At 49.3% G+C, this 13,434-nt stretch overlaps 1 protein-coding gene across 2 annotated transcripts in view; it reads left to right on the top strand.

Moving 5' to 3' along the window:
- Positions 1–13,434, top strand: part of GFRA2 (GDNF family receptor alpha 2) — an 83,245-nt gene that overhangs the window by 14,190 nt on the left and 55,621 nt on the right. Inside the window, exons 2-3 of one of the 2 annotated variants that reach the window (XM_028741246.2) lie at positions 2,391–2,705; positions 9,818–9,901. In XM_028741246.2, the coding sequence (XP_028597079.1) occupies positions 2,391–2,705; positions 9,818–9,901 (399 nt within the window). The remainder of the gene's footprint in view (positions 1–2,390; positions 2,706–9,817; positions 9,902–13,434) is intronic. The other variant, XM_028741247.2, reaches the window with a different exon arrangement.

Here is a 13,434-nt window from a genome sequence, read left to right as displayed (position 1 = left end):
TGAGCAACAGGAGCTCACCCTGTCACGGGGATTCGAACCACTGACCTTCTGGTCCGCAAGTCCTAGGCTCTGTGGTTTAACCCACAGCGCCACCCGCGTCCCAACCCTACCTGTAAGGAGGCCTAAGTTAGATACTTAGACTGCATGGCTTAAGCGAGCCACTTTTATGTTTCTATACAAATAATTTAGACATAATTTAGTGCCCTAGTTTAATGTGAAGAAAAACTTGCTTCTGTCTGTCCTAAATATTCTCTCTGTGTGTATGCCTTTCCTGTTGTGTGTGGGCAAGGAGGTCCTTGAGTACCCCCCTGTTTTTCTTCCACATTTTGTGGTGCCCAGGGTGTTTCTTCAGATCTCCAGATGTGCACCTGGTCCCTCATAGGTTGTCGACTCCTGGCTGGAAGAAGCACACCTGGTTTCTCTCAGCAGATGATGAGAAACAAGAAGCTTGCATTTTCTCGTGGCTCTTGGTCCATGTGTGGTCCATGCATTTGATTGCTAGATGCCTTCTCTGCCTTTTGCCTGAAGAAATGCTTTAAGGCAGTTTCCAGCAAATATATGAAGTATTCAGGAAAGCACCCTTGGGTGCTGCGCGATGGCAGGTTCTGGGTGGTGTGCTCTCCACTTCTCCTGGGGCTAGTCTGGGAAAGGATGGTGGGTGGCCTCCTTGTGCTAACACTCACCAGCTGTGAGGCCCTGAAGGCCTGGTGATCTTGCTGAGTTGAAGGAGAGGCAGCCTTTCAGGTGGGGCAGGAGGAGCTTGGGGCTACTATTTTAATACTTAGATCTTCTCATTGCCATTCCTGGTAACACAGAAACATTAAAACATCAGAACCAAAGAACATTTTCGTTCTGTTCTTGGGGGGCGGGGGGGGGGGGGCTGGGCTGGTGTGGAGGACTCCCTGGTTCTGAATAGGGTAACTGTGCCCCTGAAGGGGACCAGGTGCACAGCCTGGGAGTCATTTTGGACTCACAGCTGTCCATGGAGGCACAGGTCAATTCTGTATCCAGGGCAGGTGTCTACCAGCTCCATCTGGTACGCAGGCTGAGACCCTTCCTGCCCGCAGACTGTCTCGCCAGAGTGGTGCACGCTCTAGTTATCTTTCACTTGGACTACTGCAATGCGCTCTACATGGGGCTACCTTTAACGGTGACCCGGAAACTACAACTAATCCAGAATGTGGCAGCTAGACTGGTGACTGGGGGCGGCCGCCAAGACCATGTAACACTGGTCTTGAAAGACCTACATTGGCTCCCAGTACGTTTCCGAGCACAATTCAAAGTGTTGGTGTTGACCTTTAAAGCCCTAAACGGCCTTGGCCCAGTATACCTGAAGGAGTGTCTCCACCCCCATCGTTCTGCCTGGACACTGAGGTCCAGCTCCGAGGGCCTTCTGGCGGTTCCCTCACCGTGAGAAGCAAAGCTACAGGGAAGCAGGCAGAGGGCCTTCTTGGTGGTGGCGCCCAACCTGTGGAATGCCCTCCCATCAGATGTCAAAGAGATAAACAACTACCTGACATTTAGAAGACATCTGAAGGCAGCCCTGTTCAGGAAAGTTTTTAATGTGTGACATTTTAATGTATTTTTAATCTTTGTTGGAAGCCGCCCAGATGGGAAGCCCAGCCAGATGGGCGGGGTACAATTAATAAATTATTATTATTATTATTATTATTATTATTATTATTATTATTATACCACTAGATACCCACAAGCAGTTCTTTGTGTTATGAGAGATGGAGAATAACTTTTCTCGGTCTACTTTATCCATGTCAGGCATGAATTTCTAAACTTCTTTCATGCCACCCCTTACCCACAGTGTTCGAAATTAGCATGTGGCTTTCAGTCACTTGCAACCAAGTGAAGATGCCTGGGGGCCAGGATGACACCTGGAATCTTCACCATTTGGGGACCGTTGGATCGGCGCAGTTTTCACAGACCAATCCTGCATAATTCTATCAATTATATTTTATCTGCACAGTTGGAATGAATTTCTGCAGCCCAAATGCTTTTTCTGTGCAGCGTGATTCATGATTAAGAGAAAGAGGTCAGAGCAGGCCTGTTGGACTGTCCTTGGACCAAGTGACTTTTCTTCTTTAAGTTCTCCATGCTCTTAACCTAGCTCAAGATTGTGCTCTGAACTAGCGAGATGTTTAACTGAGAGTCAATCACGGTCAGTCCATCATTTGAAAAAAAAAAAGACTCTAGAGCCAGCTTGCCTCCTAGACATTCCGTTTTGGTGACTGTAAATTTGGTTTAAGGAGCCATTTGGTGCCTTGCTTATATATCTGAGTTTCTAACCCTGCTTACCCAGGCTTTGGGGACATGGTACCCTGTGTCTCTGCTCTCTTAATCTCTGAGCCACTTCTCTGTGTTCTCCTCCTTGCCTGCAGACAAGATGTTGCACACCTGGGCTGCTTCTTCCTCGCTGACCACCCAGGACTTCCACACCTGGCGGATCCCTGTGGACTGTGTCCGCGCCAACGAGCTGTGTGCGGCCGAGCCCAGCTGCAGCTCCCGTTACCGCACGCTGCGCCAGTGTGTGGCCGGGCGTGACCGCAACACCATGCTGGCCAACAAGGAGTGCCAGGCAGCGCTGGAGGTGCTACAGGAGAGCCCCCTCTACGACTGCCACTGCAAGCGCGGGATGAAGAAGGAGCTCTTGTGCCTTCAGATCTACTGGAGTATCCACCTTGGCTTGACAGGGGGTAAGTACCTTCCCGGCTAGCAGGGGTGTCCATGTGTGAAACTGAGTTGATCTTTGAGAACATTGTGCTTCATCTAGATCAGGCATCCCCAATCTCAGCCCTTCAGATGTTTCAGGACTACAACTCCCATCATCCCTAGCTAACAGGGGTCAGGGATGATGGGATATGTAGTCCCAAAACATCTGGAGGGCCGAGTTTGGGGATACCTGATCTAGATGCTGCAGCATGACTGCTGGCAGGGATGAGGCCCTTCACCAGATGGAATACATAGGACATGAAAAAATTATTACCTTTCGCTTTAAGAGATCATTTTTTAAAAAAAACCCCAGAAAGAAATCAGTGCCTGAAATGGCTAGTACAGTAAGCCTCTCCTTGTAAGCAGGTGGAGGAATAATTCAGGGAGTACAGTTTCAAATAGTTATGGGCAGCTTAGCCACAGTAGTTCATGCACCAGTTATTTCATGGATGAGGCTGCATTGCACTCTATGTGGGGCTTCTGTTGCGCTTGATCTGGAAGCTGCAGTTAGTGCAGAATGCTGCAGCACGATTGCTGAGGGGAGTGAGGCCTCGTCAGCACAGAACACCTTTGCTCAGAGATCTGTACTAGTTGCCAGCTTGCTACTGGGCCAAGTTCAAGGTGTTGCTATTAGTATATAAAGCCCTTAACAACTTGGGACCGGTTTACTTGCGAGATCGCCTCACCCATGTCTGCCGACATGACCGCTTCAATTGGCAGCGCTGGCATTGTGAAAAGTACAGTGAAGACGCCGGCCTGATTTCAAGAGGCGGGGAGTTCCAAAGAACCAAACGATTTGAGTTCTTATAAATGCATAATGGGTATTACATGGCACCCTTACCAGTGCCGGTTGTGCAAGTCTGCATCTCATTCTTCGATGGGAGAATCCCAGGGAAGCCTAGACCAAGCTTCCTTTGAAGAGAGGCTGGATAAGGTTTACTGCTGTGTGGACTTGGTTAAGATTGTAGGCTTTTCAAGCACATGCTCCATGCCACATACTGGCTGCTCTTGAAGCTGCTGCTCTTGCAGACCAGGTGTGCTCCCTTTCCCATGCCTTCTTTCCCTGGCTACACCTCTTCCCCTTTCCCACCCAGTGGAGAACAAAGCCTGCAAAGAAACCACATTGAAAGGGACTTGCTTCTGCGTTGCTGCAGTCAGCGAGAGGTATGAAAAAGGAAGGGGACAAAATACGGTTCGCTGTCCCTCTAACAGGCTGCCCAAGGCACGTGTCCCCCTTGGCACTCCCTGCAATCCAGACTTGCAATGCCATGGCAAATTCTGAAGTGCAGGAGCTCATCAGGAGAGCCCCCCGTAGCCCTGCTCCCCACAGCGTATCCAGGAATGCAGGTAATGGCGCCGATCCATTACGATGCACACATATCAGCAATCTAACTGGGGGTAAGATCCATGGAACTCTGTGCAGTTACAGGGAACCAGGCAGAGGGCCTTATCGGTAGTGGCGCCCGCCCTGTGGAACGCCCTCCCTTCAGATGTGAAGGAAATAAGCAGCTATCTTCTCTTTAAAAGACATCTGAAGGCAGCACTGTTTAGGGAAGCTTTTAATATTTAATGCTGTACTGTTTTTAACACTTGATTGTGAGCTGCCCAGAGTGGTTGGGAAAACTCAGCCAGATGGGCGGGGGATAAATAATAAATTATTATTATTATTATATATTATTCCTGACTGCAGAGGTTCAACGTGCAAAACACATCGAGATTTCACAAAAGATCTCCAGCCAGGTTGGACCAGATGATCCGGGGAGAGGGGGTACCTTTCGGCTCTTACAATTCTGTGATTCTAAATGTTACCATTTAAACTTTTAGCATGAAGTAGGGACCCTGTCAATAAAAAAGAAGGCAGTTCCCAGCCTCCGTGTGACATTTACCTCATTATCTCCGTTTTTCTATGTTAATCTGTCACAAACAAACTAGCCTAGGAAGTGTCCTTCAGCTCTCTATATTGGACAAACAGGCCAAACCTTACACCAAAGAATAAACGGACATAAATCTGACATCAAGAATCACAAGACAGAGAAACCACAAGACAGAGAAACCAGTAGGAGAACACTTCAATCTCCCAGGACATTTTATACAAGATCTCAAAGTAGCTGTTTTACTACAAAGGAATTTCAGAAATAGACTGGAAAGAGAAGCTGCTGAATTGCAACTCATTACCAAACTTGAAACCATGGAGAGACCTGGTCTGAACAAAGACATTGGATTCTTATCTCATTATACATGACAAAGCCATTTTTCACCTTCTCACCCCTTGCTTTTTCCTGTAAGACCTATTGCAGTCGTTAAGAGTCGTCAACAGGCTCATCACAGCTATCTGCCAATCACCCATTCCCACCACCCTTCTGAGTAATACCCCTGCAACTTCTGTTTCAGTGTATCTGAAGGATTTTTGTTTTGTTTTGACTATGGCAGACCAACACAGCTACCTATCTGTAACTAGCCTAGGAAGGTGCAGCAGCTATAAGTAAACTGGCAGCAGGAGGGAGGAAAGCAGTGGTCAAAAGGGGGGTGCTCTATTGATGGTTGCACCCCATTTTACACATATAAGATCTGTGGCACAGTTTCCTGTTTCCAGCAAATGCAAGTCCCTGGGCATATTTCTCTGCACCTACAGGCAAAGGATAGTTTGCAAACGGCAAGATCTGCCCACGTGTCCAAAGTGCTGCCCCTGACCAAATGCCCAAAGGTCCTCTTTCCTCCTGGAAGGAGCCCAGCTGAGCTCCCCACCCACCCACAAGGCTGCTCCCGTTCCCCCTTGGTGCTTCCCCCCAGAGGCTATTTCTGCCTCCTCCAGCTCAGGGGAAGTCCATTGCCCTTTTGACGCACGGCAATTTTCCTAGCAAGGGGCAAAGTTTTTCAGATACCTAATTACTTATGGCCCTGGCGAGGTGATATAGAAAGAGAAGCAGCTGAGGCACCTGAATTGCGAATGTGTGATTTGTCATTGCAAGCCCAGCGAGGGGGAAATGCAAAGCTGTGGCCTGTCAGAGCTGCCCATGGAGAGACAAAGCTTTGATTCCACGCCAGCAATTCTCCAGCTTCATGGAGGCAGAAGCAAGGCTAGCCACTTAATCGATTTCATAGAATTGCTGAGTTGGAAGGGACCCTAAGGGTCATCCAGCCCAACCCCCTGAGGTCCAGGAATCTCATTTAAAGTTTCCCTGGCAGATGGCTATCCAACCTCGGCTTAAAAACCTCCAAGGAAGGAGAGTCTGTCATATCTCGTGGGAGTCTGTTCCACTGCTGAACGGCTCTTACCACTGAATCAGACCAAACAGCAACTGACTTTTCCATGGATTGCTGTTTGTTCCAATTCTACAGCAAAGAGCGTTCTTCCAGGGGAGCTGTGGGGCAAATGCAAAACCGTTTGGACCTGTGCCTAGAAAGCATGGGAGAAGTGGAAAAGCACTCGGACCCGAGCTTTTTAAAGCATGGGTCAAGCAGGGGGTGGACAAGCCCTGACCGGCAGCAGCGCTCCAAGATTTCAGGGAAGAAACCTCCCTGAAACCCAACCCTTCCTGGACATTCCAGGGATTGAACCTGGGACCTTCTACATGCAAGGCAGCTGCTCTGCCACTGAGCTATGGCTGACAGACACCAGGACTTTCCTCACTTGCTCCCCCTTTGCACACTTAGATGGAAGTCAGAGCCTCTTGAAAGGTAAAGGGACCCCTGACCATTAGGTCCAGTTGTGGCCGACTCTGGGGTTGCTCATCTCGCTTTATTGGCCGAGGGAGCCGGCGTACAGCTTCCGGGTCATGTGGCCAGCAGGACTAAACCTCTTCTGGTGAACCAGAGCAGCGCATGGAAACTTTCAAACTGCTAGGTTGGCAGGAGCAGGGACCAAGTAACGGGAGCTCACCCCGTCGCGGGGATTCAAACCACCAACCTTCTGATCGGCAAGCCCTAGGCTCTGTGGTTTAACCCACAGCGCCACCTGTGTCCCCAAAGCCTCTTTGGGCACATTCAAACGACCGTTTCCTCCGCATCCAGTGCACTCCCACTGCTAAATTTAGAAGCCGCGTTCACACGATGTTAGCCACGATCTGTTTCGGTCCTGCTGTTCCTTGACAAATGCTGCCATTTCTGAAGCCAGCTTCAATCCAATTAGGAAACCGGGTGCAGAGTCAGCAGTCGCGCGAATGTCTGGCCACCCCGTGTGCGCAGACAACAGCTTTGTAAATAGGAATTGTCAGGGTGGGAAACTGAAAAGGTCCTGAGACAGACAGACAGACAGACAGACAGACAGACAGACAGACAGACAATTTATTACGGCCAGAGACCAGCTTATAAAACACAGTTGGGGGTACAATCCCAGAAGGAAAACAAACATTTAAAACAATGTACAACAATAAATTTAAAAATTATAAATGCGATAAGCCTATAGACACTTAAAACTTTAAGATAAGCTACTGCAGAGAGTTGACCCAGAGTCACCCATGGAACCGAGTATGGGGATTTTCTTAACGAATTAGTTTGGGTCGGGGGATGGTCTGCACCTCCAGATCTGCACACAGAATCTGGCGACCATCCTTCAGGCATCCCAACCCTCCACTTCCTGATGGGAACGATCCTCTGCAAATTCATCTTGGAATTCTGTGGGCAGCTGGGAAATGACCTTGCTGCGTTTCAAGTCAGATTGCAGGGGCTTGGGCTCGATGACGCCTCTACAACTCTATGATTTCCATGTGAACCTCCCCTTAAGGCTCTGTCTTTCCCTTCCCGGGCTCCCGTTCCCTATTGAGAAAGGAGAGAAGCAGCCTGTGTGAGAAGCGTGCCCTTGAAAAGCAGCCTCTGTGCACGGGGGCAGCTGAGCTCGCCTGGCAATGGGGAACAATCCCCAGTACTGTAATGAAATGCATTTGTAACTGTCCAGCCAGGAGCTCCTGTGGTGGGGGCTGACCCTTCCTGGAGTGCTCCTGGCTTGCTAATAACCTTGTGTTTGAGCAGCTGAGCTTCTTAATTACAAGAGAGGAGGGGGGCAGCTGCCACCATCACCTCCTCCTCCTCCTGCAGGCTGAGAATATCTTCTGTGAGTAAGCAGCCCAGGAGGAACCTGGGAGGGAGGTCTTCTCCTCCTCCAGAGTCTTTCCATCCTTTGAGCTTGTTTTGCAACTCCTGATTGCAAAGGGTGGAACAAGTAAATCAGGGGTTGGCAACCTAAGGCCCATGGGCCACAAGCGGCCCACAGGGATCATTTAACTGGCCCCCGAGCTGCCCGCTCGGTGAGTCCCCGTGTGCTGCACTAAACCGGTGCGGCATGGGGACTCGCTTCTGCGTTGCCGGAAATTGCATCTGCGTGCGCATGCACTCTCTCTCACACACAATCTGGCCTACAGAGGGATCTCTGCTGGAGTGAACCGGCCCAGGCAAGGTAAACCTTGCCGACCCCTGAAGTAAATGGTCAAGGGTCCGGAAACAAAGCCTTAGGAGGAGGAACAGTTGACACTGAGGTCCAGCGCCGAGGGCCTTCTGGCGGTTCCCTCACTGTGAGAAGCCAAGTTACAGGGAACCAGGCAGAGGGCCTTCTCGGTAGTGGTGCCCGCCCTGTGGAACGCCCTCCCACCAGATGTCAAAGACATCTCTGGATTGCTTCCGTGTCCCTCTGGTCTGGTGTGTGAATCACGGTCACACCAGGGCTTCAGAGGTGAATTGGGAAGCCAAGGGCTCCCGGATGCATCTGAAATGCCTTGCCTGAGCAGCTTCAGGGGCCGTTCCATCAAGCTACTTAGGCTCTTCATGCTTAGAACTGTCCGTGTCAAAATAGCCTTTCATGCTTGCAACCACCCTGTGAGGCTGTCAGTCCTGTTTCATAGGTCAGATATCAAGAAAAAGGGGGCAAGAGAAAAGTGTTTGTGAGCTGAATCTGATTTCACAGATCAGCTAAGGCCAACCCATGATAGCTGCTGATCCACACCACCTGTTAAGTTGTGGGTGAACATATCAGGCGACACAGCGATTCTTCAAACAGCTCTTGTTTATTCACAGGCCAGGACAGAACTGAACGGAAGGGTTCAGTCAGCCTGCTTATATAGAGCTCCAGTACAACGTAACTGTAACAATTTTCTAAAACTATCCAATCACTGAACGTCACTTTCGATCCCTTATTTGCATAACTATTTTTTTTTTAAAAAAAGATTTTTATTAAATTTTTCAAAGTATTACAAAAAGAAAAAGAAAAATACAAAATAAAAACAGTTAAAAACAGTTCACTCTTTTCATGTCTTATCTTTCATTCGCTTGTTCCCCAGACCTCCTCACACCTCCCTTTTTTGTATCCAATTCAATTGGTTGGTTCAGCAAATCCTTTCCCTCTTTATTTTTATCCTAATCTTTAATCTTAATATATTATAACTTTAAATTATCCCCTGTTAACAGTCCATTTTTACACATCTTTATAACATTACTGCTGAAAACCACTTAGCTTCAATCCAACATCGTTCTAACATTCATTAATTTTGCAATATTTCTGTAAATAATCTTTAAATTTCTTCCAATCTTCTTCCACCGACTCTTCTCCCTGGTCTCGGATTCTCCCTGTCCTTATTTGCATAACTATCTACAGTACCCCCCTGCTGGCCCAGGGTGAGAACTTCAGTACATAACCCACCCTCTTATCCAATCAGTGGAGGTGGTGCTGTTATAGGTGCCATGCAATACCCATTCCACATTTGCAAGAAGTTAATATTTTAGTGTGGCGGAACCTACACTCTGGAACTCCCTGCCTATTGACATCAGAGAGGCGTCTTCACTGTCCTCTTTTTGGTGCCTGTTAAAAACATCCTTGTTTAGACAAGCCTGCCCAGATCTTTAGAAAGTTGGTGTGAGTTTTAATCTGCGCTTAGTCTATTGTCATTTCAAATTCTCCAAAGCCTTAAATTGTTGTTGCTAATTTTTCTGATTAACAATGCTATTGATTCAGGTTTTTGGTAAACTGCTTTCAGTTTGTTTACACAAGAAACAAATGGCAGATTAACTGGGATCCAGGGATCTGTGGCTCTCTGCCCCCACCCCGTGCAAAAGCAAAAGGGCATTATGAGTTTCTAAGAGTCTCTCTTTCTCCTCCTTCTCATTCCAGGAGAAGAGTTTTATGAAGCTTCCCCCTACGAACCAGTCACCTCTCGTCTCACTGATATATTCAGACTCGCTTCAATTGTCTCAGGTAAGAGAGGCCAAGGGAAAAGGGCTTCCTGGCCATTTCCATTTGCTGTTTTCCATCAGGTGACTTGACTGCAGAACTCCAGGAGAACCAACATCTCCTTGCTCCTCTCTCCTGGGAGTTCAGGGCTGTCTGTGTATGGACACATGGCACTTTAAAGCGGATCTGGTTCATCCCATCAGGGCCAGCCCTACAATGAGGTAGAATGAAGCAGCTGCCTCAGGCGGTGAATGCTGAGGTGGGGCAGCGAGTGAACAGAGCTGTGAGTGTCATAGGACCTGCCCTGTAGCCCCTAGGCTAGCCTTTTGCCCTTGAGGGTAGTCGTTTCACCAGTACAGTGGTACCTCGGGTTAAGTACTTAATTCGTTCCGGAGGTCTGTACTTAACCTGAAACTGTTCTTAACCTGAAGCACCACTTTAGCTAATGGGGCCTCCCACTGCTGCTTTTCTGGAGCATGATTTCTGTTCTCATCCTGAAGCAAAGTTCTTAACCTGAAGCACTATTTCTGGGTTAGCGGAGTCTGTAACCTGAAGCGTATGTAACCTGAGGTACCACTGTATTAAAGTAGGATTCAACTACCAGTCCAGTTGGCTTCAGGACGAGCCTTGGAGGAGGGTGCCATCTTGTTTTTCGCCTCAGGCAGCAAAATGTCTTTTCCTTAACCACTGTTTTGTGCATGTCTGGTATATTGGAAACTTGTACCTTGAAAATGATTTAGAAATTGGCTGGGTGCACAGTGGGCCTTGAGTTTCCAGAACTCAGGGCAGGTGGGGAGACCCACAGGCAGTGCAAAGGCATCCCATCCTAAGAAACATGGAGATGTTCAACTGAGATGTTCACAAGAGAAATCGGATGTGTGCAACTTTTGAATATACTGTGTGCCTGGGACAGAGCAGGGCATGGGGTATGCCTTTAGCTCTGCGGGCCAGTTTTTGACCAGGATAGGCCTTTTGGGCCAAGCTGCATGATTGACTGGTGGGTTGTGTGCTGGTCCCGGGGGGAAGGTTACCATTGACGTGGTCGAAGTCCGGTCCTTGGTCACTAGCCTGGAAATAGTTCGCAAGGCGCGGGGCGAGGTCCGAAGCAGGAAGCTGGGCGGGGAACAGGAACACTGGAAGATCAGGTCTGGGTCCGGGTAAAAGCAGGTACTCAATGACGACGTTGCTCCCGCAACCTGGGACCGGGCTGACTGGCCTTTATCTTCTCTGAGGCCAGGGGCGGCCCCGGCCCCCAGGAGACCCACCTCTCCTGGCCTTAAGGCGAGCACTCCTCCTGGGAGAAACCAGTTCCCTTCGCCTCTCTGCCCTGAGCCTCTGCAGTTCAGGAGAGGCTGAAGGGTTACTGGGCCCAGGGGGAGACTCACCTGCAGGCACTGAGTCCTCAACCACCTCTGGAGCCAGAATGGATTCACCTGGTGCCTGCTCCTGAGGATCTGGCACAGGTGCAGGCACCTCAGAATCAAGGCCCTGCCCCAGTTCAGCCGGCCCTGGAGGCGGGGACTCCTGTGCAGGCAGGGATTCCTCCGGTTCACCCTCTGAATCGGATTCCCAGGCCATCACAGGTTGTCTCACAAACTCCCTTGAGAAAGGTTTTTACTCCCTCTCTTGTAACACTACAACTCTTGGACATCCAATGACGATGACTGTTGGAAGATCCAGGACAGATAAAAGGAAGTCCTTCTTCATGTAACACATAGATAAACTATGGAACTCACTGCCACAGGAGGCAGTGATGGCCACCAACTTGGATGGCTTTAAAAGAAGGTTGGACATATTCATGTAGGAGGAGAGGGCCATCAATGGGAATAAGACTAAGGTTACCAGATTTTTTTCAAAGAATTCAGGGACACTTTTTTTTTGAAAAGAGAAAAAAATAGTTATTAAAAACCAGTTATTTTTTTAATATATATTCTCTTCTGTGGTCTCCTCTGTCGCGCGGCCTTCCTCTGGGCCCCAGCCTGCTCTCTTGGAGTGCTAGCTGCCATGGAGTAGGCTCAGGTCAGGCCTGGGCTCGGCCACGTGTCCTTGTCCTCCTACCTACCTCTTCTCCTCAGCGGCAGTGGCCTGGCAAGGTCGGGGCTCCCCTCTTTTTCCCCCTTCCTCTTTCTCTCTCTTCCTTCTCCTCTCCTCCTCCTCCCTGCGTTGGCTCTGGGGTTTTCCTTGCTCCCGGCTCGATTTGGGTCACTGCGGGGGGAGTCAGCGGTTCCCCCAGTTGACGCGCCAGGCATCCCCGGTTCCGCCTCGGCAGTGGCAGCGACAGTCTCAGCAGCCCGGAGCCAGCCTGGTAGGGCAGTTGGCTCTGGCTGGCTTCAGGAGCTGCTCACTGCCGTGACGCCCGCCATTTTGCCTCGCCGGAAGTCCCCATACGATGTGCCATTGAACCAATCACGCAACGTTCATTCCCTACTAATAAATCTACAACACTTAAAATATAAATCCGGGGACATTCCGGGGACAGATTTGAAAATCTGGGGACTGTCCCCGGGAAACGGGGACCTCTGGTAACCATAGATTAGACACCATGGCTCAGCTCTGCCTTCACAGTTGGAGGCAGCAGTGCTACTGAATCTCAGTTGCTGGAAACCCCAGGAGGGGAGAGGGCTCTTGCGTTCGAATCCTGCTTGCGGGTTCCCAAAGGCATCTGGTTGTCCACTGCAAGAAGAGGATGCAGGGCTAGTTTGGCCACTGGCTTGATCCAGCAGCCTCTTCTAATGTGTGTGACCTGCCTTGGTCTTCCTCCTGTGACATCCAGTCGTCCCTCAAAACAAGTTTGTTGGATGGGTGAGCATTGACATTATACATCTGTTAACACCTGATCCTGCTTAATAATAATAATAATAATAATAATAATAAATTTTATTTATACCCCGCCCTCCCCAGCCAAGACTGGGCTCAGGGCGGCTAACACCAGATACAAAGACAATTGATTGAAATACAACTTAAAAAAACAAGATTAAAACACAACATTAAAATACAGCTGCCTTTCAGTAAAGCTCAAATCAAAAACTTTTTGGGGGATGAAAACGTCAAGTCTTCACCAAGGGTAACTATCCATACTGGTCCTACGTGGGCCAGAAAAAAGCCAGGGAAGTCCCCAAATAGGAGTTCCATCACAGAAGGACAAAGGAAAAAAAAAAGAGGGGGAGGGAATCAAATGAAGTCTAAGCCAAAGGCCAGGCGGAACAACTCTGTCTTACAGGCCTTGCGGACAGAAATCAGATCCTGCAGGGCCCTGGTCCCTTGAGACAGAGTGTTCCACCAGGCTGGAGCCAGTGTTGAAAAGGCCCTGGCTCTGGTTGAGGCTAATCTGACTTCCTTAGGGCCCAGGACCTCTAGGGTGTTGCTATTTATGGACCTTAAGGTCCTCCATGGGGCATACCGGGAGAGGCAGTCCCATAGGTACGAGGGTCCTAGGCCGTGAAGGGCTTTAAAGGTCAAAACCAGCACCTTAAATCTGACCCTGTACTCCACTTAAGGCACTTGCCGCCATCTTCTGCATCAGCTTCTGGACCATAGCTGTCAACCGTACCTTATTT

This window comes from Podarcis muralis, chromosome 7, assembly GCF_964188315.1.
Source record: "Podarcis muralis chromosome 7, rPodMur119.hap1.1, whole genome shotgun sequence".
Taxonomy (NCBI): Eukaryota; Metazoa; Chordata; class Lepidosauria; order Squamata; family Lacertidae; genus Podarcis; species Podarcis muralis.
This window is presented reverse-complemented; position numbering and strand designations above follow the sequence as displayed.